This window comes from Taudactylus pleione, unplaced genomic scaffold, assembly GCF_031769625.1.
Source record: "Taudactylus pleione unplaced genomic scaffold, aTauple2 ptg000093l, whole genome shotgun sequence".
NCBI lineage: Eukaryota > Metazoa > Chordata > Amphibia > Anura > Myobatrachidae > Taudactylus > Taudactylus pleione.
The window spans coordinates 1737227-1763608 of NW_028284495.1; the positions used below are offsets into that span (position 1 = coordinate 1737227).

The window sequence follows — 26382 nt, forward strand, 5'->3', positions numbered from 1 at the left end:
GTTCCGAGATGAAGGAGCTGGCGAGATTTTGGCAAGTTTGCCGCTAAATTTAAAGTGGCAATCAGTTATAAGGCTCCCCAAAATCATGGCGGTTCCTTCAACTTGGAACAGATTACATAACATCTTATATTAAATAGCCAAGGGAAAGTAGCAATTCAATATCTGTAAGCCAACTCATGCCTTGCTAGCCAATGCACTAAGGGCCTGATTCAGACCCACTCGCGAGCGGCTGTCCGCTCGCAAGTGGGTCAATGGTCTGCACTGCGCATGCGCACGACGGAGGGAGCTCCGTCGTGCGCATGCGCGAGACGCGACGAGCGAAGGACTTTCCTTCGCTCGTAGTGTCTGATCAAAGGGGGCGTGCTGTCGATGTTGATTGACAGCACGCCCCCTTTGGTGGGCGTGCCACCCAAGGGAACGCCTACCATCAGAAGCCAGCCCCACTGACATCACTAGTGATGTCAGTGGGAGTGATTTTGGCTCTGATAGAGCCAAAATCACTCCGGGCCTTGCGGTTGAGAAACTCAACCGCAGGCTTCGGCTCGCAGTGGCGATGGTCGCAATGGTCAAGACCATCGCGACCATCATCCTGCATGCTCGTATATGCTGTGGGTGGTGACCCACAGCTATACGAGCGTCCAGGAGGACGCTCCATATTTATGGAGGTGGGCCCTGATTCAGAGCGAGCGCTCTGGTCAGAGTGTCCGGCTCTGAATCAGGGCCTAAGTCAATACCTGCACCTGTAACAAAGAATACTGAGACATTGGAAATTTAAACTAGGGCGTCCAGGTTTTAAATACATAAATAAAAAAGTGAGGTTTTAATGGACAAAACTTCAATTATTTCTTTCTATTTTGGCCACTGCTGGTAACATAAGAGTATAACATATACAGATCATAGTTGTGTTCTGTGAGTTCCATGCAGTCTGAATATAAGAATTCCCTTAGGGCCCTCTTACCTCTGACTATTTGTTAATACCCAATCTTGATTTACTGTGGCTTTTGTTTCCATTTATAAAGCACTGCAGACTTTCTAGTGCTATATAAATAAATGTTAGCAATAATAATATTAGTGCTTATTTTAATAATTACAGAAAATACAATTTACACGCGACTCGGCTCAGATTGCCAGGACTGCGGGAATTAGAAAAGAAAAAGTTTGGCAGTTAATCACAAGAAGCTTGCTTCCCATTTATAAATTACTTTAATGAAAAAACAGTGCTAAGGCCATTTCCTATTTTGTATTGGCAATAAATTAGCTATTAGTAAAATCAATAGGTGCTAATTTTACAGACCTGGCTGGCTTGCCGCAGTATGTCCAGATGATGCATCCTTGTCCTCAGTCCCCGCATCTCTGGGTTCATTCTGATCAGGATCACAAGGACAATGAGTTTCAATGCTCTCTAGGTTCTGCAACTGATTACGCTCATAAATAACACTTAAAGGTTTACTGTCTTGTTCCGCTTCCTCTATATAAAGATTTATCTCCTTTAGTCCATTTACAACGTCATCACACCGGCCATCGATATCCTGTATGGAAGTTAGAGGTATGTGCAGGGAAGAGTTTGCGAGCTGTGCATCATCTGCAGCTTGCACTACAGTGTCTGGAACTGAAGAGTCAATGGGTGCAAAGGACCACCCTTGTTGTACCCAGTAGTGATATTGCTCATGATAGTGCCAGTATGATTCATTATAATGTTTAGCCCACTCGTCCTTCGTCTCAGGGCAACTCCATGGCTCAGGGTTAATCTGCTCACTTGATATTTCTGGATTCTTCCCAACCCAATCCTGCCACAGTAACCCTTGTCCATACTGATTCCAGTAATGTTCCCAACTGTCCCTTGTACCTGGCTCTACAGATGTAGTATCCAAGGTGTCAGTGCTCTCACTAGGAACTGTGGTGGTTTCTCCTCTATCAGGCTGCTCAGTGCTTGTAGGACCATCTTCATCTTCACAAACACCGTCAATGTCTTGTGCCAGCTCTTCCAGAGTTACTTTTATATTCTCAGCTTTGTGTTTCTGGCATTTTGCCTTTTTCTTTTTTTTCTTACAAATTTTATGTCTTTCTGTGTAAGTGTCTGGAGGCTGAAACAGACATCATCATCATCATCATCCCACAATTCTTAAATGACTGGAACTTATTAGGAAAAGTGACGACTACTGTAATGGAACCAAGAATTATTTTTTAAAGAACGCGTTCAAAGAACTGTATACTTTACCTTAAGGTTCTAATTGTTACTGTTAAGGGAGAAGTCCATTATTAAGGACTATTGAGCACCCTCCTGAACTTCTACATGACATAACTTACCAAAGAGTGGGGCTTATGTAAAAGCTTAATCCATGGAAGACTGCACTTTCATAACAAAGTTAAAAAATATTGTATAATGTCCTAACAGTGCAGCTAAAGAATCACTATTACGGTTGGAATAAAAATGTACAGCGATTCTTTAAAATATTTCTCCTGTGTTCAAGAAACCCGTTTTTCAACTTTACAAACATAGGGCCGTATTCAATTAGGTGCGAAAAGCAATTGTCGGCAAAAAAGTTTCGCCTTTGACGTCACTTCGCCAGCAGTAATTTATCCCCATATTCAATTCTGGCTACTTTTCGCCGGTGCGGAAACTCAATGCATTGAACCCGGCGGAAAAAAGTTTCGCCTATGAATAGCAGTCGAAAAAAAGTGCAGAATTGCTGTTTTGGGGTGCAAAGGTGGGGAAACCACCCTGCACCCTTAGGACAGGTCCCGAAAGGTAAACTGCGTAAAATAAAAAAAATAAAAAATCCTAAAAAAATTTAAACACCCCAAAAGATAACTTTGAAAAAGGGGTCGAAAAAGTTCAAAGTTGGGGTACAAACTTAAAAACTAGCGAAATAGACTTTGGGGGTGTCTACAAGTATGGGGGTGGTTTTTTTTGGATTGCAGGTGCGTTTTTCACGCTTTTTAAAACCTCACTTTTGCCATTTTCAACCAGGCTTGCACCCATTTTCATGTACCCCAAATTTACTGGGACTAGTTATTTTCACCAAAAAAAGACTACTAAATGCGATTTTTCACCACTTGTGCAAAGACGCTAATTAAAGCATTTAAGGATCCCAAGTAGCTTCAGCAGGGCTATTCAGGGGCATCTACATTGATCTACAATGTTAGTGCATCTTTTGGGGGGTGTCAGGCTGATTTCTCCAAATCTGACAGCACTTTTCGCAAGTTTGTTTCGCCAGGTGCCGTTTTTTGCCGCTTTCTAATTGGATACGGGGATAAGCGGGGACGCACTCGATAGGTTTTCCATGCGGACAAGTAGCGATGACGGCGAAAAGTCCGGCATGCGAAAAGTATGGAACTTTTCGCACCTAATTGAATATGCCCCATAAAATTTTAGTTTGGCAGTTCATAAAATTCTTGATTTTGAATTCCGTATTACCTGCAATAGAGATCAGCTGCGTATTAGGACAAAACTAATTATATTTTCCTACAATTAGTCCAGCAATTTAGGTAACAATCAAGTTGGTTTTTAGTTGACGTGTAATGTTCAAAAAACAAACAAACAAAAAAAAACACACATCTTTGGCAAACATTAACATATACTTGAGAAATATTTATGTATAGCGAGTCAACGTCACAAATTAATGCGTGGGGGGTGTATTTACCGTTTATTGCTTAAATCTAATTATGAAAATGGGAAAGGTCTTTGATATAAGATTTTGTTGGAGACACTGCACGAGTCTGCACATACTAACCTACATAAGAAACAGATTTCTTATATCTATAGAACAGGATTGGGATGCAGACTGGGTTTAGGGAACAAAGAACACTCCTGTAGTAAGGTTGACATCTAGGCATCAAGCTTGAGCGGAAGGGTTTAATTATTACCTACATTTTGTGTTATTTTAGTTTATGTTTTGAGAAATTAAATCCCCAAACAAATAGAAAAAGGGGATTTTGTTATCTACCGTTGAATCCTTCTCTCTGAATCAGACTGCGACACACTGGACCATGGGGTTGCAAATGGGACTGCAGGAGCGGCATGTAAAAAACAAAACAAAAACTAATCTGTAGCTTTAAGTCACAAGCTCCTCCCACTGCAACTCCAGCATGCCAGTACAACTCTAAAAGTGCCCAGTAAGGAGAAGCAGGAACCAGTGAAACTGTTGTAACAAGAAAAAGAAAAAAAAAAAAAAAAAAAAAAACAGTATGAAAAAAAAAAAAAAAAAAAAAAGGCCAAAAACAAAATACTGCACGACTGAGCGTGAAGGAGTGTCCCCCAAGCTGATTCAGAGAAAAGGATTCCATGGTAAGTAACTAAAAATCTCCTTCGTCCCTTCATCTGGACCATGGGACGTTCAACAGTCGCCCCCATGGGAGGGAACCCTCAGGGCGCCTAACCGGAGAACTGTGCGCCCAAAGTGGGCGTTGGAGGCAAAAACATGAAAACGGTAAAAAAAAACCAAAATGAATGTGTGGACAGAGAACCAGGTAGACTTGTTCAGCCGAAGCCCCATGTCGCGCCTCCCAGGAGCTCGCCACCGCCCTAGTAGAATGAGCCAACTCCCAGTCCGGTGCTGGTCGCCCCGCACCAGAATAGGCTTTAGTGATGATGAAGCAGATCCCACATGCAATGGTCTGCTTAGTAGCCGTCCAACCACGTTTCTGAGCGTTGTAAAGAACCAGCAGGGAAAATACCCTATCACCATGGAATATGAGAAAAGGTGGCTTGCAGCCAACTTGAAAAACCGTCAAGCTGGGGCAATGGCCATAAGGAAACCCAATTTCCAAGTAACAAACAAGGTCCACCGAATCCAAAGGCTCAAAGGGAGCCTGCATAAGAGCAGAGAAGACCAGGTTAAGATCCCTTGGAGCAACCAACGGCTGAAACCGTGGTTGAACCTGCAACTCACCCTGTAAAAAATGTCAATTTCTGGAAGAAGGGCCAGATGCTGCTGGAAATAGACATATTGCCGAAATTTACACTTTCATGGAGCAAAGCTGTAAACTGTCATCCAACCCTCCCCGAAGGCCAAGAAACGAGGAAGGCGAAACCAGGAATTATGAATCCTGGGCTTTCCGCACTACAAGATGGAGATCTACCAGACCCTGTGGTAACCGCACGACAAAACCGGTTTCCGGGCACGCAACATCATACAGACCACCGAAGGTGAAAAATCCTTATCCTTCAAGAGTCCGGCCTCAAAAGAAAGGCCATCAAAACCTATCGTGGAAGGTCCTTGTGCCGAAAGTAACTCTGTAGCAGCAGATCCGGCCATGGTGCCAGCTGGCACCCGGGACCTACCAACAGTTTGAGAACGTTGGTGTACCAGGACCCGCCCGGCCAGTACGGAGCCACCAGGATCACCATCACACGTTGACCCTTGACCTGCTTGAGTCCCCGAGGCAACATAGGGATTGGGGGAAAAAAAAAAAAATTATATGCCAGACTGAAGTCTCACGGAACTGTCAGGACATCCACCGCGAAAGCCCTTTGGTCCATGGACCTGGCACAAAACTGGGGAACCTTGAAGTTGTGACGAGATAGGCCATGAAGTCCACTTTCGGAAGACCCCACCTCCAAACCAACTGCTGGAAGACCTCCGGTTATAGAAACCACTCCCCCGGGAGAAATGTGGTTCTGCTTAGGAAGTCCACCTCCCAATTTTCCACACCCGTTATCAATACTGCAGAGATCGCCAACGCCATTGCCCCCACGCTCTTAGTTGCACCCCGATGGTGTTATCAGACTGAATGCGCACTGGCCATCCAACCACAATGGACTGGGCCACTAAGAGCTAGAAAGATGGCTTGGAGCTCAAACACATTGGTTATTGTCTGAGACTGCACGACCGATCAAAGACCCTTTAATCGCAGCTGTAATATCACTGCATCCCTACTGAGGAAACTCACGTACATGGTCACAATTATCAAGTCTGGGGAGGCCAAGGACCGTCCCCGGAGCAGACGATTGGATACCAGCCACCAATGCAGGGACTGACTAGTGCTGGTGGACAGAACGAGAAACATGACCGAAAGGGACTCTGTGCACCCCAACCAATTCCGGAGGAATGTCCACTGGAATTCTTGTGAATGGTCTCGAAGGTAGAAGCCATCGTGCCCAACAGCTTCATGCACAACAAGATTGACAAGGCACAGACAGTACTATCGTGGCCAAATCCTGGAGTGACCAGGCTTTAGACACTGGTAGGTAAACTCGCAGTGGATGGAGAAGTGTTGTAGACTACCCTCTGGACCAGCAGGCGTTGGCAAGGTATCAGGTATGACTTCTCGAAGTTCAGGATCCAGTCGGGATCCTGAAGTACTTGTGAAGTGCAGTCCAGATGTAACTGAAACCGGGAAGCCAACTCTGCCTTCACAAGCAGATTGTCTAAAGAGGGTATGATTGTAATAACTTCCTTGCTACAAAAGGGCTGCAGAGCAGCACCATCAAAACATGCCCAACTTCACAGGCACTATAAAATACAGTGGCATGCTGGGGTTGCAGGGGAGAGAAGCTTAGTTTTTAAGGCTACAGGTTAGTTTTTGACGTGCCAGCTCCTGCAGTCAGGGGCGCCAATTGGGGGGGGGGGGGGGGGGAGCAGGTACAAATTACACGCTGCTGTGTGCTGGGCTGCACTTGGAGAATGCCACAGCAGTCTCCTATGCCTGTTGGGTGAGCAATCAAGCTGATCGCACCCCCCCACTGGTTATGCTCCAGGTTGAGGGGGACTCACTGCGTCCCCCTCGCCAAAACTTTTTTTTATCTAATGGGGCGTGGCCATGCCTACCGTGATTAGGCCACGCTCTTTTTTTTTTTAACCAGGGCCCGGCGCGGCTCTTGACGGGTCTACCTGCAGTCCCAACCTACAACCCCCATGGTCCAGTGTCCCCCAGCATTGATGAAGGAGAATTTGTTTTGGGTTAAGTTAGGTTAATTTTATTTTATAAACCTATCTCCACCACCCAGGTGCTTTAGTGGTCTGAGCAAGAGTTCCTCGCTCTCTCTCTTGTTTTATATCCTCCCTCATGAGACCATTGATGCATAAGAAACTCAAAGAAGGGTGAAGGTGATCTCTTGCCCGGACTGTCAAAGCCAACAGGTGACCCACTGAACTTAACGGATCTGGGGATTTGAAAGAAGTACTGTTTTCTATTTGTCTTAATTCTAGACAAATATTTGTTATCAGAGTTACCCCAAGAAGGAAAAAAAAAAAAAAAGAGCAGCACTTCATCTAACATGTACACGTACCCAATACCTAAACATTAACATTTTATAGCATGGAGTAGTCAAAAAGTCTTCTCCAAAACCACAGCCAAGTCCACACTGTACTGCAAGCACTGTAAAATGTGCATGTATCTACAGCCACTTCAAAGATTATAATTTTTTTTTTAATCACCCAAACTGAAAGTTATTTTTTGTCACCATTACATTTAAATGAACATCTAGATCAGGGGTTCCCAACCACGGTCCTCAAGGCACACTAACAACAAGAGATATGGTAAGAACTTACCTTTGTTATTTCTGTTTCTACGAAGTCCATAGGGTCCACAGGGTTGACCTTGGGGTATAGCTGGATCTGGATCCACGGGCACCACGCAGTTAAAGCTTTAGCTGCTCCCAGGATGCACTTGGGTCCATCCTCCTCTATACCCCGCCCCCGAGCCACAGGCACCTCAGTTGGTAAGCAGCCAAGGCCGGAGGAGGAGACTAAACAGAGAGAAGGAAGACTGGAACACACAAGAAAACCATACTCACAGAAAAGGGAGATGGAAAACCGGTGACCAGCAACACAGCCCTTTTGAAGCCAGGTGCGTCAGGGCGGGCGCCCTGTGGACCCTATGGACTTCGTAGAAACAGAGATAACAAAGGTAAGTTCTTACCATATCTCTTGTTTTCTACTTCAGGGTCCATAGGGGGTCCACAGGGTTGACCTTGGGGATGTCCCAAAGCAGTTCAACTAAGGGCAGGGACGTTCCTGTGCAGAAAGGAGAATCCTGCGCCCAGAGGCAAAGGTGGCAAACGCATAAAACCTCAAAAACATCTGAATGAAAGACCAAGTGGCTGCCTTGCACAGCTGAACAGCGGAGGCACCACGTCTAGCGGCCCAAGAAGGACCCACAGACCGAGTGGAATGAGCTTTAACAGAGGCTGGAACAGGAAAACCTTCCTGTACATAAGCCTCCCTAATAACAGAACAAAGCCAACGGGCTAAAGTTTGTTTGTTGGCAGGCCAACCCCTCTTATGAAAACCAAAGAGGACAAACAACGAATCGGACCTTCTAACAGAAGCAGTCCGATCAACACAAATTCTTAGAGCACGGACAACATCCAACGAAGCCTCGCCAGCTGTAAGATCAGGGGACTGAAAAGCTGGCACCACCAGTTCCTGATTGATGTGGAACTTAGAGACAACTTTAGGCAAAAACGCAGGACGAGTGCGAAGCACTGCTCTGTCCTGGTGAAAAATTAAGAAGGGGGGACTACAGGAAAGTGCCCCCAACTCGGATACTCTCCTGGCCGAAGCAATTGCCAGGAGAAACACAGTCTTAAGTGTTAACCACTTGAGATCAACCGACTTAAGAGGCTCAAAAGGAGGTCCCTGCAGGACCCGAAGCACCACCGCCAAGTCCCACGGAGCCACAAAGGGAGGCTGGATTCTAAGAACACCCTGGAAAAAGGTATGAACGTCAGGCAGTGTAGCGATTCTACGTTGGAACCACATAGACAGAGCAGATACATGAACCTTCAGGGAAGCAAGACGTAAGCCCAGGTCAAGACCTGACTGCAGAAATGCCAAAATCCTAGAAACCCTGAACACCTGAGGATCAAAGTTTCTGGACTCACACTACTGAAAATAAGTGTGCCACACTCTGTGGTAAATCCGTGCAGAGGCCGATTTACGCGCCCTCAGCATGATACCGATGACAGAGCTTGAAAAGCCCCGGGACCTTAAGACGGCTGTCTCAAGAGCCACGCCGTCAAAGACAGCAGACCCAGATACGGGTAAAGGCAAGGCCCTTGAGACAGCAGGTAGAAGGAATGGAGCGTCGACGGACAAGCTCCTGAGATCGGAGTACCAAGGACGTCTGGGCCACTAGCAGAAACGTGCCCCCATCCTGTTTGATTTTTCTTAGTACCCGAGGGAGCAGGGAGATCGGAGGGAACAGATCTGCTAGGTGAAATGTTAATTTCACTGACAGCGCGTCCACCAGGCTTGCGCCTCCGTCCCTTGTCCTTGAGCCGTACATGGGTAACTTGTAATTGTGACGAGAGGCCATCACGTCCAACTCCGGCAGTCCCCATCTGTCCACGAGAAGTTGAAACACCTCTGGGTGAAGCGACCATTCCCCGGGATGCACGTCGTGACAGCTGAGGAAGTCTGCCTCCCAATTGAGGACTCCCGGGATGAAGACTGCCGAGATCGCTGGAAGGTGGCGCTCCGCCCAAGCCAGGATCTGAGACACCTCTGACATCGCAGCTCGGCTGTGAGTTCCTCCCTGTTGATTGATGTACGCCACCGTGGTGGCGTTGTCGGATTGCACCTGCACTGCCCTTCCGTGAAGAGCGGTGCCTGACGACAGCAGAGCCCTGTACACGGCCTGCAGCTCCAGCACGTTTATGGGAAGAACCGCTTCCTCTGCAGACCAACGGACCTGAAGAGACAACGAGACGGTCACTGCCCCCCAACCCCGGAGACTGGCATCTGTTGTGAGCAGAACCCAATCCGGGAGCCAAAAGGGGCGACCCTCGATGAGATGAGCTGGCTGAAGCCACAAAGCTAGAGACAGGCGCACTTCCGAGGACAAGACCAGTGTCTGGGATCGGATCCGGTGAGGCAAACCGTTCCACTCCGATAGAATCTGCCCCTGCAGGGGCCTGGAAAGGAACTGGGCAAATTCCACCATGTCGAATGCCGACACCATGGACCCTAGGACTCTCATGGCCGAGTGTACCGACACCCTGGCACTGCTCAGGCAACTGTGTATCCGCAGTTGTAGGGAAGACACCTTTTCCGGAGTCAGGAAAATCCTTTGCTGACGAGAATCCAGAAGGGCTCCCAAATGAACCATCCATTGTGATGGGATCAGAGATGACTTCTTCCAATTTATCAACCACCCATGTGCCTGAAGACAAGCAATGGTCAGGTGATGTCGAAGAAGTACCTCCGGGGAGCCCGCCAGCAGAAGAAGATTGTCCAGATACGGCAGCAGCCGTATGCCCTGGAACCGAAGGTGGGCGGCCATAATTGCCATCACCTTGGTGAACACCCTTGGAGCCGTGGAAAGGCCAAAAGGCAACGCTTGAAACTGGTAGTGATGGTTCAGGATAGCAAACCTCAGATACCGCTGATGTGGCGGTGCAATGGGCACATGGAGATAGGCGTCCTGGATATCGAGGGAGACCATGTAATCTCCAGGTTCCATCGCCAGAATGATGGAACGTAACGTTTCCATCCTGAACCTGGGAACCCTGAGGTATTTGTTCAGAGACTTCAAATTCAGTATAGGGCGATGAGAACCATTGGGCTTCTGTACCAGAAACAGAGTAGAATAGTACCCCGTCCTGCGTTGAGATTGCGGAACGGGAACAATGACCCCTGCTTTTAGCAAGGATTGTATAGCCACCTGAATCTGGGAAGCTTTGGTCTTGTCCAGAGAAGGACTCGTGCAAAAAAATTGGCGGGGCGGCCTGACCCGAAAAGACAGGGCGTACCCCTGAGAGACTACTTCTCGAACCCAGGCATCCGTGGTGGTATTGTGCCAACACTGGGCGAATTGGAGAAGTAGGCCTCCCACTCTGAGGTCCCCCAGAGGGAGGCCCGACCCATCAGGCCGCGGGTTTATCTTCCTGCTTGGAAGAAGGGCGCCGAGCACTCCAGGCTTGCTTCTTGGGTTTAGAGGCGGTCTTAGCCGCCGACTGTCTCGGGAAGGACTGATCTTTTGCCTTACCCTGAACCCGAAAGGAACGAAAAGCCGAGCTCGGGACCTTGGCAGGCGTTACCGCTGAAGGGAGGAAAGCTGACTTGGATTTAGCCAGGGTATCCATCCACTATTTTGTCCAAGTCCGGACCAAATAGTAATTCTCCATTGAAAGGTAAGGCCTCCAGGCCCCTCTTTGAATCGGAGTCCGCTCTCCAGGACCTCAGCCATAAGGAGAAGGTCAGCAGACTAGCATCCAAAGAGGCTTCTCCAATGTAGGAAGCAGCGTCTCTCATCTGTCCCAACAACGCCCTTTGGACATCCGGAGCGTCGTCCGGAAAGGTATCCTCCAATGCGTTGGCCCATCCCTCAATGGCCTTGGCCACCCAGGAGATGGCCATGGACGATCGGGCCACTGCCCTGAGAGGGAGTAAATGGACTTTAAGCAAGTCTCAACTTTCCTGTCCGTGGGATCCTTCAGCGAGGATATAGACGGTAATGGCAAAGTAGCGCTCCGTATTAAACGGGTGACGTGAGAATCCACCAACGGTGGAGTTTCCCATTTTTTACAATGTGCCTCGGGAAAGGGGTAATTAGAAGCCAACCGCTTCTGAGGTAGGAATCTCTTACTGGGCGCCTGCCAAGCCACCACATGATCCGTAAACTGATCAGACAGGGGAAACACCGCAGAAGCCACCTTAGTTTTTTTTAAACTAGGATATTTCGACTTAGTAGCTGGTGCCTCATCCTCTATTAGGAGAATGGCTAGCACCGCCCTAACCAGTGCTCGACTTGGTATCCACTTCCTGGACCGATGTGTCCGAGTCAGTGTCATCAGGAACCTCCCCATCATCCGAGGACCCCTCTGAGTCCGATACATGTGCCGCCTGCGCCATTAGTGTTCGTTTTGACGCCCTAGAAGGCACTTCAGTCTGCAACATTGACTGAAAAGCCGAAGACGCGGCCGCCAAATTTTGTACGGAGTTGGAGAGCACATCCACCCATGGTGGAGGAGCCGCCACAGGGGCCTGGAAGGGCACCACAGACTGCTGCGTCACAGGGGAAGCCTGTATATACATAGGCAACCCCGCATAAGGACCAACAGACTGAGACCCGGGCGGACTGCGAAATAATTGCGGAACACCCGGGGAATGGGGGACGGCCGGCTGGGGCAATGCCCTAGTAGGAACCGCAGTCGGGACCGACAGACGGTCCGCAATAGACACCAGCACCTGAGAAAACATCGCCCATGGTGGTTCCTGCGTTATAGGAGGCTTTGATGGGCCAGGAACCACCTGGCACCGTCTACACAGGCCATCCTGTGATCCTGTGACAAATCCTCCCTATCCACCCCTGCAGAACAGCATCCACAGGAGACCAACACCGGAGCCACGGAGTGCTCAATCTCCTCGTCCGGCATGACAAAATATATTAAATATATAAATATATCTGGCAACAGAGCCGAATCAAGTGCACTCACCAGTGTGCTGAACAACAGCCCACAATATGGTACTGTGTAGCACACAACTGTATGTGACAGACCTCACAAATACATGATTTATATAGGTGAGGTCTGTAGAAACGCCCCTCCCCCACACACCTGTAGGGCTTGTAGGAGAAGTAAAGGGATAGTTATAAGCTGACAGTAAGTAGAAATAAGCACAGACAGCAGCACTAGCAAAAGTCACATACCGTGCAGAGAAGATATACTCACTGCACCTTTCCACTACAATCAACCTCCCAGATTCAGTGTCTGGGAGGGCTATAGCGCTGTGTACACAGGGGGACCGGTCCTGAGTGTATCTGCGCTGCCACAAGAAAATGGCCCCCAGAGACCTCAGAGGAGGAGTGGCCGAGGAATCTGCAGCTCAGCGACGCCAGACTACGTGCTGAAAGGCGCGCTGAGGGGAGGAGCCGCTAAACAGGGAAGGCTTCCTCCCCTGGCTAGCTATTAACCCCAGGGCTTGCCGGCTTCCCGCTTGCCGTTGAAATCCCTGGTGGTCTAGTGGTCCCACGGGGTAGTCCTCCGCAGAGGGGGAGCCCGCCGCTACCGCTAGCAGCCCCTGGTCTGTCCCCTAGAACCGGGGGCAAAAGACTGCATGTCTGGCAATACCCCCGAGCCGCCGCTAATCGGCGACTCACGGCTTACCTAGTCCCCGGTGTCTCCAGCAGCAGTCCAGGGAGGTCCCCAGAGTCCGGTTAGTACGGACTCTGGCCTCCTGCGGCGATCCCCAGCGCGATACTGGCGTCGCAGTGCCAGTGAAGAATAAGAGCAGCAGCGTGGGCGTCTGTTTAGACAGCCCTTCGCTGCCACTGAAGAGCCTCTTGTTAAAAATAAAAAACCTAAACAGGCCCTTTTTTTTTTTTTCTTAAATAAAAAGCTTTTGGGGGCTTTATGCGTTTGACACCTTTGCCTCTCAGGATGCATCCTTTGGGCGCACGATTCTCCTTTCTGCACAGGAGCGTCCCCGCCCTTAGTTGAACTGCTTTGGGACATCCCCAAGGTCAACCCTGTGGACCCCCTATGGACCCTGAAGTAGAAAACAAGAGATATGGTAAGAACTTACCTTTGTTATCTCTGTTTCTACGAAGTCCATAGGGTCCACAGGGCGCCCGCCCTGACGCACCTGGCTTCAAAAGGGCTGTGTTGCTGGTCACCGGTTTTCCATCTCCCTTTTCTGTGAGTATGGTTTTCTTGTGTCTCCAGTCTTCCTTCTCTCTGTTTAGTCTCCTCCTCCGGCCTGGGCTGCTTACCAACTGAGGTGCCTGTGGCTCGGGGGCGGGGTATAGAGGAGGATGGACCCAAGTGCATCCTGGGAGCAGCTAAAGCTTTAACTGCGTGGTTCCAGAGGATCCAGATCCAGCTATACCCCAAGGTCAACCCCCTATGGACCCTGAAGTAGAAAGTCCTGGTTTTAAGGATAGCCATACTTGAGCACAGGTGACTTAATTAGTATCCCAGTTAATTTGATTTAACCATCTGTGCTGCAGCATGGCTATCACTAAAACCAGGACTGTTAGTGTGCCTTGAGGACAGAGGTTGGGAATGACTGATCTAGATCAACAAGGACAGATGTATCTAGCTAACTTATGCATTAATTTGCTCGGCTGATTATTTTTGCATCACTTAACCATCTTGTTAAACCAGTCCCTCCAGGCATGGATCTATTTCCTTTTATATTTGATAAATATAGGAACTGGTACTTAACGTAACAGGACATCAGGCGCCTACTGAAATACTATAAACTCCCTTATGATGCGTACAGTTGAGTGATCCTACACTGGCAGTATGCTTTCACAAACAAATTAAAATTAAAAGCAGGTAGAAAGTCCTACCACAAAGTTCTTCTCAAATGAGGATCCACCAAACTGCACCGGAAGACCCATTTGCAGCATGAGCTCAGCCTCGGAGTCCAGCTCCCCATCCTCACCAGGGAGAGCCGATATATTACAGATTGCTGGAGCAGCTACAGAAACTGCCTCTTCTTCCTCCTCTTCATAATCTGCAATGTGATAAAACAAATCGCAGCTATGCGACTCAAAACAACAACTATAGGTCATCAATGCTGTTGTATTTGATAACTCTGTTGTAACAGTTGTATTCTACTTATATTTATTGTTTACATTGTTGTAACGGTAGTATTCATTTACTGTATGTTTATGTTGTTTTAACAGTTGTATGCCATTATATTTATTGTTTATGTTGTTGTTACAGTTGCATTAGATTTATATTTACTGTTCATGCTGTTGTATTCTAGTTGTTTTTATGGTTTATGTATTCTAGTTGCATTTGGTACCATAATAGTCTCATTGCATAAAGCACCTACTTTAAAGCATTTCTGCTAGATATTTAAAATACATTTTTATTTGCATTTGATACTGTGCAGTAAAGCAAATGTAGGTGCCTTTCCCGACTATTTCAATTGAAGATAAAGGTTTTCAGTGAAAATAGAAACAAACCCCCTGAGGGATGTCTGATGCATAATGGCGATCAGTGCAGTATAGGGAGAGTGTGCAGACAGATATGTTTTACTGTTTACTGAATTTGTAATTGTATGTACATTCTGTGTACAAATTTTTAAATTTGCCAAAAGCGTAAAGGACAGCATAATAAGTAATAAGGGTAAGAGAAGCAGTATAATGCTATAGCCAGCAGGAAAATAATGATATAGCCAGCAGGATAGTTGCTTCCAATACCAGAATGCTGGAATTACCCATTACCTAGGTGCTGGAATTACCCATTACCTAGGTGCTGGAATTACCCATTACCTAGGTGTGTATGTTGTAAACAATGGAACTAAAATGAAGGGGTTTATCTGGGTCTCCTATGCCTTTATAATACAATGGAAAGGATCGGTTATCAGTATAAAATTTCACAGCCAAAATGTGGAGCATCATGTACTTCTCCATGTACTGCGCACTACCATGCTTCTGATCGATAGGAGAGCAGGCTGGAAGTGAGAAGTTCATGTCTAAACATTAATAATCATAAAAAAATGAATCTATCCTATGTAAGCCTTACCTCTATCATCATACTTTTGGTTATTGTCATTTCTTTTAAATCCTAAATAGTATAGATTCCGATCACTAGAAGGATGTAACAAGAGAAGAGAAAACAGACGTTGAGGCATAAGGTGCTCTAACATCCCACTGTTATACAAGAACACTCATACATACATTTAAAACACATTCACTCTTTAAACCACAAATTATAATTATTTTTATATAGTCAGAAGAGTTTGAAAAAGGTAAAAATTGAAAGAAAATAGGATTTTTGGTACCTACCGTTGAATCCTTTTCTCGGAGTCAGGCTGGGGGACACTGGACCATGGGGTTGTAGGTGGGAAGGCGTGGAGTTGGCAGTAATGCCTGAAATTTATAACTCCCTCCCCCTCTGCAACCCCTGACTTCAGTACAACTTCAAAAGTGCCTGGTAAGGAGAAGCACTATTCAATGACACCGTCATACCGAAAAATAACAACGCACTGACGGTCATTTAGGACCGAAATCATAACTCGTACTCAAAACGACTGAGCGTGAGGGAGGGAACGCAGTGTCCCCCAGCCTGTCTCAGAGAAAAGGATTCAACGGTAAGTACCAAAAATCCTATTTTCTCTTTCCTCAAGGCTGGGGGACACTGGACCATGGGACGTTCAAAAGCTGCCCCCAGGGGAGGGAACGCTCCGGTTGCCTGAGCAGAGACGTGTACGCCCAAAGTGGAGGCAAAAATATGAAACCTGTAGAACCGTGCAAAAGTGTGGGCAGAGAATCAGGTAGCTGCGCAAAAAAACTTGATCGCGCCGCCCAGAAGGCCGCCACAGCCCGAGTGGAATGAGCAGACACCTTGGCTGGTGCTGGACGCCCCGCATCCGAATAAGCCCTAGAGATCACTGAGCGGAGCCATCTTGCAATGGTCTGCTTTGTGGCTGGCCACCCACGCTTGTTGGCGTCATAAAGGACCAATAAAGAGTCCGTGTCATGTAATTCTGAAGTTCTAACTAAGTAAATCTGTAGGGCCCAGACTACATCCAACAGTGACAGATTGTCCTGGCCCCTTGAAGACCCTATGCTATAGAGAAAAAGGCTTAACAAACGTACCTACCTTCCACAGGCACTAAAACTACACTGAAGTCAGGGGTTGCAGGGGGGTGGGTTAGTTATAGATTCCATTCATAAGTGCCAACTCCACGCCTTCCCACCTACAACCCATGGTCCAGTGTCCCCCAGCCTTGAGGAAAAAGAAAAAGACTACAGAAGATAAACATTTTATAATTTTTTAATGATTTAAAGGGTTGTTAAGTTTGAAGTGACCCTCACCCTGATTACCAGTTTGTTGGGTGTCCTGCTATTCTGACCCCCTGAATTATGCTTTAAGCAACACATTTTAAAGTCAGTAAATGAAGCTCAAAGCAATGGAAGGCTATTGCCATCAATGACATACACTTTATTGAAGGTGGGAAATGTGTGATTGTAGCACATAAAGGGAACTGCAGGTGTCACATTCACTACGAGCTCTTTAGCATGGCAGAAGTAAGGCGGCTACACACTTGGCTGATTATACCTACATATCGACATGATTTGCTGTCATATGTTGCCAGTGATCGTTGTGTGTACGGGAGCAACGATAGATTGTATAGAATCTAACGATCCAATATATTGTTCTGTCGTATACGATATTGGACAGTGTGTACGCTCAATATCGTATGTTCTAGCCTCAAGGGAAATTGGACGTAAAATCGGACCAATTACAAGTCGTTCAGGTGTGTAGCCACACTTACAGGGACAGTCATGATGAAGCATAAAATCTACAGGCGAAGTATTACTAGTTCAGCTAGTACTCAGCTGAGACAGAAGGTGGTGCTGTATCTTATAATGGCAGTGAGATCTCGCTTTGTTGTAATAGTGTACTCTCTTCTAGAATCTACCGGTTAATCCTCCACATAAAACCATGCATAAATATTGGTCACAGTACAGTTTATCCTACAGTCTTTCTATCATGTTTTAGGCTTGAACAAATAAACTATTACAAGAGGGTGATGTTGTTATATATGACAATCTTAAAAGTGTATATGTATGAATATAGGTATGATTCATGAATTGCGGTCATTTATTTTCTAATTAAATTTCCTACTGAGAGCAAAAAGCCATACAGCTAGAAGAACAGGACCTACTCCCAACTCCAGTCCTCAGGGACCTCAAACAGTGCATGTTTTACAGATCTCCTAGTGGGTTCACAATCACATGTGTATTCATTACTGGCTGAAATTCTAAAAGATCCACAGGTGGAGCTAATTGTTTCACTTGTGATACTGAGAAGATCTGCAAAAAAAATGCACTGTTAAGCTGCATACACACGTAAAGATTTTCTGTCCAACCATCCAACTAGTTGATTGGTTGGAATGAAAATCTGGTAAGGGATGGGAGTAACTGATGATCAGCAATTTGCTCCTAAATGCCAGAAAACAGATGAAAACGGCCGTCAGACAAGTTAGTTAAATGTTTGATCTAAACAATTTGTTCAAGCAACAGTTTTTGTCCATTTTCCGGCGTTTGGGAGCAAATTGTTGATTGTCATTTACTCCCATACGTTACCAGATTTTTATTCCAACCAATAAACTAATTGGATGGTTGGACAGAAAAGCTTTACGTGTGTATGCAGCTTTAGGCCAGTTTCACACTTGCCAGTTTTGGCCGGCCGGGGAAGAACCTGGCGGTAGCCAGCCGGCTTTTTTCAGGCACTCAGTGCCTCTCATAAGCAGCAGCTTTAAGCAGCTTTTAATGTGAGGTTTTTTTTCCCTATTGGGCATGCGCAACAGCAGCTGCTACACAAGCCTGGCCGGCACAAGCCCATGTGTGTAAAAGGAAACATTGTTTCCTTTACACCACTGGCGTGCACAGACGGCACGGGAGCCGCCCTGTACAGTGGATATTCCCAGCTGTAACACGGCAACCGTGCTGTGACCGTGCCGTGACGTGTGAAAGGACCCACCTGCTTCTTTATCTATTTTTCCAAGCCCAGCTAAAAACCGGGCGCCTTTTTGCCGCCCGGCCAAAACCGGCAAATGTGAAACTGGCCTAGACATCACAGAACTAAGTACAACATAACAGAACACCTTGCATAATATATTCATATTATTACAAGTTTCCTCTAAAAGGTATTTTTTTCTAGTTTAATTATACATATGATGAAATACTATAAAACTGCTTTCACCTACTGACAGGACTTTACTAAACCAAGACTCACTACAATTATAAAACACAACAGTTCAGGACTTAAGGGAAGATGTATCAAACCTGGGATAGATACAAAGTGCCAACCAATCAGCTTCTGTCAATTTTCAAACACAGGGGTCTATGTACTAAGCCCTGGAGAGAGAAATTACCAACCAATTAGCTCCTGTCGTCATATAAACACAGCCTGTAAAGTGACAGTTAGGAGCTGATTGGTTAGTACTTAATCTACTTTATTTCACTTCAAAGTTTGATATATCTCCCCCTTAGTACAAAAGGGACAAATCATTCATACTGTATTTATTTAAAATGTTTGACGGTGATTAGGAAATATTGATGGCTTAGAACTTACTTGACAAAAGCACGGGAGCAGAGGCACAGTATCCTACTGTCCTCGCTCAGATCATCCAGATAAAGACACATCTCTGCCACACGATTCCATTCCACACACAGCATGGTCCTAAAATAGTGCACAGAAAATGACAAAAAAAGGGATGTCTAAACCTCTGGTATCTGTCAGGCGGCGAACTTCCTATTTGCCTTCATTCCACTCGTCATGATATAGCCTCTGCCACATGCGGCCCCGTCCGCACTACACAGATATACGAGTGGGTACGTTACAGCACTCCATGTGATCAGGACACCTGATAATACAATAATCTGATTGGCTACAGGTCACTATCCCCACCCTCTACCAAACAGGGTACAAAGTAATGAAAAGGAAATAAGGAATGAAAATATGAAGGTGCTAAGACTACAGTGAAATGTACCTTACACAAATATTGCATTACAAAGTTGTATTTTATGTACATAATAAACATCTACAGATAATGCGGGGTGAAATAAAATCAGCCAATTACTGTGTAAGGTTATAGGGAGGAAATTAGTTTTTATACTTTGGATTATAAAGATATTAGAAGTCGCCGTATCCTGTGACCGTACAGAGACTATCCTGCAGGTTCATATTTTATTTATATAAATTAAAGTACTCTCATGAGCTTTACAAATCAAACGGCACTGAAAATGTTATTCCATACAATACTAATTAGATATGTCAAGATGCCCAAAAATGGTGCTTAAAGAAATTATATTGATTATGAGATGTTGGGAAGTGATAATAGGTGAAGAAGGTTGAAGAGAGCACAACAGAATGTGCTTGCGCTATATAAATAGCCGTTAATAAAATAAAAACAAACAAGAGTGGGATATTTAAGGTGCCTACACACTTTGTGATATTTTACACGATTTGCCGGATTCCGACCCAACGTGACGACAAATCGTGTAAAATATGCCCAAATCGTGAGAGTCCACTCATGACCACGATGCCAATGCGCGTCCCTGCAGGTCGTACATCGCATCTTCAGATCTGCCGTGCTGTAGGGCAGATCTGACAATCTCAGTCACGATGCACTGCAATAGTTAGGAGGAACGATAGATCATTTGTCACATTGGACAGTTTTTAACACCAAATCGTGCCCACAACTGCCGGGGAGCTGCTGGGGAGAGTTCAAGGGGAAATTGGACACAATGTCAGATCGTGAGCACATCGCCAAGTGTGTAGGCACCTTAAGTTTATCTACTTAATATTTCAGGTGAAATGAAACAACTTTTGTTCTTGCCCCTTTTTATTAAAACTAGTTCCACTCTGTGTTCCACTGTGGTCTGCAAAATAAATATTATTTATTCACTTTAAAATGTTTCCATGTTGCAGGCACAACACATAAGATATGAGGAACTTGTTGGTTTATAATCTGAGATCCTGGATATCAGAGCTTCAAGTGAACAAAGCTATTATGCAGTGAACAATGTGAGTATCCTTGTATAATATGTATCAAATTCATGTAATTGTATCAGTGATGTTATTGAGCCACACAGAGCTCGATACTTGTTTGGATGTAAGACAAACCCGCGCTTTATTGAACTGGCATTGGTTATTATTTTTACCTTATGCCACTTCTCTTGCTCTGTATGCTGGAATATGTGATGTGATTCTAAACTATAAAAGTAACATTATTTAAACTATGAACAATTGCTATATGCTCATTGTCATGAACGACTGGTGCTCAAAATGTCACCTGCATAATGTGCATGCTTTCAGTCTGTTCCTGTCCCAGGACTAATGGGGCAGCAAGGAGATATGGGACCAAATGTAATAGGGTGAGAGTTTAGAAAATGTGAGAGTTTAGCAGTAAACGCTCACATTGGTTGAGTTTTATTTTCAAAATGGGAAAACATCTGAATGAGATTTTAAATCGTGAGAGTTTTTTAAGTCTAAAAAAACATGCAAGTTCGCTCTGTTTCTTTGTTTTTGGACTCTATTACATTGGCAAAGTTTAAAAAGTGTCAAAAACTCTCACTTTTCTAAACTCTCACCCTATTACATTTGGCCCATGGTCTCTAACATTCCTGTGATAATGCACACCTACTATTTTTCTTGACAACTTGCTCATTTTGCAGGAATGTGCTTTGTGTCCTGGGTAGCTAGTCCTGGTACATTTTTACCTGCAGGATTATACCTTTTATAGTCAGTAATATACCCAAAATATATATATGCAAAAAACTGCTCAGTGTTTCTGATTTTTCCATATTTAGGACACATTAACCAAACCTGAATATAAAAGTCCAATTATGAAAGCATAATGCTGGGTACACACTGGTCGACATATCAGCCGCTCAATTGAACAACAGATATATCTTGTGTGCGTCAGCCAGTGTACAGACGATGATATGTCTGCGAATGCCGTTTAGACATATTGCATTGGCTGCGCACCACAGCCGGTGGCAGATATATCTGCACATTGTGCTGTGTGTATGGGCGGACACTTACACTTACTGCACAGGCCGCTGGGGAGGGGGACACGACACAACCCCCGGCCAGATGGCAGTGATGGTTGGTCAGTGTGTATGAACAACCATCATCTACAGATATATCTTTCATGTGTGTACCCAGCTTAAGAAACATTAATAAATTACAGAAGTGTGTACGTACTGTATACAACATTTTTATTGACAGTGTACAACAGACTCACAATGATGAAGATCCTTGTGTTCCCAGCTGCTGCTGCTATTTGGATAATTTCAAAGAAAACGACAAGTCAGATGAATGATACTTATTAATACCAGCATTTCTGAAGTCCAATGTCTGGGGAAAAAGTCAGTATTACTTATTTCTACCTACAGCTTAATTGGCCATAAATGTCAGTACTACCTAAATACATTTACACCCTTATGTAGGAATTGTTACACTTGGGTAGTTATCAGAGTTACCTGAATACAATGGTAATGTACTGCATACACATCAGGTCACACTAAAGCTGGGTACACATCGTGCCTGAGTCAGACACAGAACAGCACCCAGCAGCGTCTATTGGTGCAAATGCCGATACAAATCCCTTCCCTTGTGTAAATCTGTGCGGATGATTGTGCAAAGTCTGAGCCCCACACTTAGAATCCATGCACACTGTAATACCAATTTTTATGCCACCATTTGTTACACCATTGAAACTTGCATGAGCCCTATGACAGGTGCAGTTTCTCCATCTGACTATGGCCTCCTATGCCTGCGGCTGTGAATGCATTGACACACCCACGACACGCCTAATAAACGGACCTAGAAAGTGCTTAAAGTGGTCCTAGAGAGGCACTTATTTAATAAAGGGAATGCACATGCCTCCATAAAAGGGGCATGGTCACACAATAGTATCCCCAATTCAAATTACACCACACAGTAGCATAGTCTTATTCACATTACACCGCACATAGTGCCCGATTCACATTACACCACATAGTAGTGTCCCTTATTCATGTTATGACACACAGTAGTGTCCCTTTTACACAATGACAAAAGTAGTACTGCCCCTAATATACATAATGCCCACAGCTGTAGTGCTCCTTATACAATGCCCACAGCTGTAGTGCCCCTTACACACACACAAAAAGAAAAAAAAAACAAAAACAAACTTACCTTAAGCTCCGCTCCTGCGTCCGCTGCCGTCCAACTGGTGGCTCCTTGGAACTATGGAAGAGACGTCATGATGTCTCTCCGATAGCACCCGTGAGGGGAACCGTAAACTGGAGCTCAGGAATGAACTCCTTCCTGTGGGGAAGGAGCCGGGCGCCCGCTAGTAACAAAATCTCAGCAGTTGCCCGGCATCTCCCTGCGGTGCTGGGCTGACATGCTGGGTTGGGTGGGCCGAAGGAGGCGGAACTGTTTCGACCTCCAAATAGAGCTGACAGAATGCAGTTCCACCCCATTCCAGCCCACTTTAGCTCCCAGACTTAGTGTTCATTCTAGCACCCCATACCTGTGCAGTGACTATTTCCGGTCTTGGGTGTCGTTCTCTGCTCTGGTGAATCTAGCACACTCTGGTCTGTAGCTCAGCAGTTTGCTGCATCAGCTGAGTGTTCTATAAGCACCAGAGCAGAGAGCGACACCCCAGGCAGGAAGAGGAACTGCAAGGGTTGCGACAGATGCAGGTCGCTAGATTGAACACTACAGAACATTTTTGCGAGCATGTCTAGCCACCTCCCAGTCATTGCCCAGAAAAGCCCGTCATTTTTCCACAACATTTTTGACACCATCTGTCTCCTTCTTTGACACCATCTGTCTCCTTCTTAACAGCGTCTTTATGCGTGCCCTCTGTGTAACGCATGTGCCGTCCAGGTTTTTAGAAATCTCAACGCATGCGCAGCTCTAACAAAATCACTGAGCTACATGAAGTTCGGCATTACGTGACGGCCATAAGGTGCAATAATTGTGCCAAACGGACGATTCTTGCAAAGTAAGGTCTATTCATGAAGCAGAGAAGAACCTGGTTTAGCTAAAATCAGGGCTCTTCTCTGAGTCATGCTATTCATTGAGATAGTTTACCGTGGAGAAGTGTATTACTTCTCCAGTGGCACCCCCGCTCCATGCCATACTATTGTAAGGTGAGTGAGATTCATTAAGGAACGGAAACCTCTCCTGCGGTACAGATTCGCCATCTGAGGATGAAGTTATCTGTACCGCAAGCTGAACAGAGCAGGGAAGCTACATACTTCCCTGCTGTCTGTCCGGCACCTGGAGCTAGCTCCACCCCCTTTCCCCAGCATCCATTGCAGCAGCTCTGACCTGACCTGCTGCTCTTGGACATTGGCGCGTGCGCAGTGGGAAGCAGCCATATTGGGCTCCCGATATGTCTGTCTTCTCATTGCGTACAGTGATCACGGAGGGGCTGGACAGCGCCCGAAGACGCGGGACAGGCAAGTGTATATGAATGGCTACTAAACATCAATATATATATCGCATCGATGTGATGCGATATACAGGTCTATTCATGTACAACATGAAGTGGCTACTAAAAGATATCACTATATATGCGATATATAGTGATGTTTAGTAGCCATTCATGTACACTTACCTCTCTAACGTCTTCAGGCGCTGTCCGACCCCTCTGCGACCCCTGTACGCAATGAGAAGACATATTGGGAGCCCGATATGCCTGCTCCTCACTGCGTATGCTCCGGCGTCAGAGCAGCAGGTCAGGGGGCGGAGCCAGCGCCGGGCAGACAGCAGGGAAGTGTTTTACTTTCCTGCTCTGTTCGACTTGCGGTACAGATTGTGCTATCCTTAGATGGCGAATCTCTACCGCAGGAGAGGAACAGAAAGCGGAGCTGTCAGTTCCTTCATGAATCACACTCACCATACAATAGTATAATGATGCAATGCAGGCATGGAACGGGGGTGCCGCTGGTGAATACACTTCTCCACAGTAAACTAACTCCATGAATAGCATGAAGCAGAGAAGAGCCCTGATTTCAGCTAAACAGGGCTCTTCTCTGATTCATGAATAGATCCCATATAGTGATGTTTATCATGAGCCACTTCATGTTCTTTATGAATAGACCGCAGTTCTCATATGTAAGGTGCGTACCTAGCTTTAGAGAGGTACCTTTCACTTTTAGTGAACAAAACCATCGGAAGAGGGAGAACCCTGGGGTTTTAAGGGTGCTCTGGAAACGTTTCGTAGCATGAAGAACTGCAGGATCAACCTAGGTTGTCAGAGGTTATTCAATGCATCCATGCATTCCAGGACGCAGGAAATACTTATTATAACCTACAAGCCCAAGCTATCAATGTAGCAGGCAAACCAGCAAAGATATAGGATTTTGCAAATACAACCAAACATAACTCGTACTATAAACTCATACTACATACTATAAACTTATACTACATACTAAACCAAAGCAAGTTGTATGCGTCAGTGAGGCAATACTTACAGTGTGTACAAGAGTAATCACATCATCACGCCGCCGCAGTGTCCGGCATGGGATCCAGTAGGTGTTTCCTATCCGGCAGCATGGTAAAACTACAACTCCCATCGTGCATTGCGCACATTGCCCTGCCTGCCAGGGACGGACATGGCGCTGACTGGCTGCGGCCTCCATGTCCCGTGATCACGTCCTGTCCTGTGTGTATAAAGCGTTTGATGAGTCACATGACACCCTCTTCCCAACCATTCATTTTTGTGCACTAGCCATGACGTCAGCACCAGGCCAGCCTACTACATCTCCCACCGTGCTACTTAAATAGTCATAGCCAGGGGGAAACAAGGAGCAAGTGCAGCCACATCACATCAGTGCATGCACAGGTCACTGCACCATATAGCCTGGCATGTATATTACACGATGACCCATAGATATAGATATATGTGTGCAGCAAGCAGTTACAACTCAGCCCCAGTGGTCCTGCCCACTTCCCAGGACTGGATACAGAAAGGCGGCAACAGAGCATGCTGGGAATTGTAGTTCTATATTCTGCCTGTAGTCGCACAGATCAGAGAAGAGGGGAACCTGGTAGTGACGCTTGCTCGGGGATTAGGGTGGGTATTCTCCTGTGTGGTGGATTGCAGGGGGCAATGAGTAATATGCCTACCCCCAGATGACAGGTTACTGATTTCATCATATGTCTCCTTTACAGCATTCATCCTCTGCCATGTAGCATTACTTACAATGGTAGCAGCAACAGGACATGAGTTGTGTATGTTCCTTCTTCCTTGTCAGTGTAGGTTCAGAATTCAATAAAATGTATGACCCCATTTTATGTTTTTATTTCAGGTTCCTATTTATTCAATCTAACTACTAGACAAGCAAGATGTACCGGATTTACGCCTAGCAGATCTATATTCATGTTACCTATTTATAGGATGGCAGCATACTCCGAAGTGATTTACACTTGGGTACAAATACAATCGTTACACTGATATTAACAAAGAGGTAAGAGGGCCCTACTCACATACATACACTATTGTATGTATTCTCATTGTTTGATATTCTACTTATAGTGTGTCCTGTCTGTAATCTGATACAGAATGTTCTCATGTCTTTTACGTGTAACTGGATATCCATGTTTCACATTTAGATGTTTTAAAACCAGCACGTTCTCATACTATACATGTACAGTATAACTATAGCTTACATTTTATTTTATTTCAGGCTGTGCTTAGCCACTTTGTTAGCTGAGATGGCAAAAGGAATTGTGTGCGCTTTGTACGTCAAGCATTCATTTGTAACATCTACCAACAACAAATAGACTACTAATTTAGACTTTTACAACAAGAACTTTGTTTCTTATAGAGTTACATTCCCTGCAGTTTTCTGCCTGTAACAGCTGCCTTAGGATTGCCTCCAGTGACGTGCGGTGAGGTCAATGGCTGGGGAGGCACACATGTATAAAATCACCGTTTGTATAGCAAAACTCTGGAGCATGAC

The 26382-nt window shown here is 45.7% G+C and overlaps 2 protein-coding genes across 9 annotated transcripts in view; one reads left to right on the forward strand and one right to left on the reverse strand.

Annotated features, from left to right (window-relative positions):
- TGS1 (trimethylguanosine synthase 1) overlaps window positions 1-25043 on the reverse strand; it is a 119739-nt gene extending 94696 nt beyond the window's left edge. For 3 of the 6 annotated variants that reach the window (XM_088469534.1, XM_088469529.1, XM_088469528.1), the window contains exons 1-6: window positions 24892-25043; window positions 21663-21697; window positions 18986-19093; window positions 15425-15489; window positions 14239-14405; window positions 1295-2084 (exon numbers count right to left, since the gene is read on the reverse strand). In XM_088469534.1, the coding sequence (XP_088325660.1) occupies window positions 1295-2084; window positions 14239-14405; window positions 15425-15489; window positions 18986-19093; window positions 21663-21697; window positions 24892-24993 (1267 nt within the window). In that variant the 5' untranslated portion in view covers window positions 24994-25043. Of the gene's footprint in view, window positions 1-1294; window positions 2085-14238; window positions 14406-15424; window positions 15490-18985; window positions 19094-21055; window positions 21108-21662; window positions 21776-24891 lie in introns of those variants that run through there. The other 3 variants (XM_088469530.1, XM_088469531.1, XM_088469532.1) reach the window with 3 other exon arrangements.
- A 147-nt stretch (window positions 25044-25190) lies between these two features.
- Window positions 25191-26382, forward strand: part of TMEM68 (transmembrane protein 68) — a 29896-nt gene continuing 28704 nt past the window's right edge. The window contains exons 1-2 of one of the 3 annotated variants that reach the window (XM_088469744.1): window positions 25191-25493; window positions 25729-25887. The gene's annotated coding sequence lies outside the window, so the exon portion shown is untranslated. The other 2 variants (XM_088469747.1, XM_088469746.1) reach the window with 2 other exon arrangements.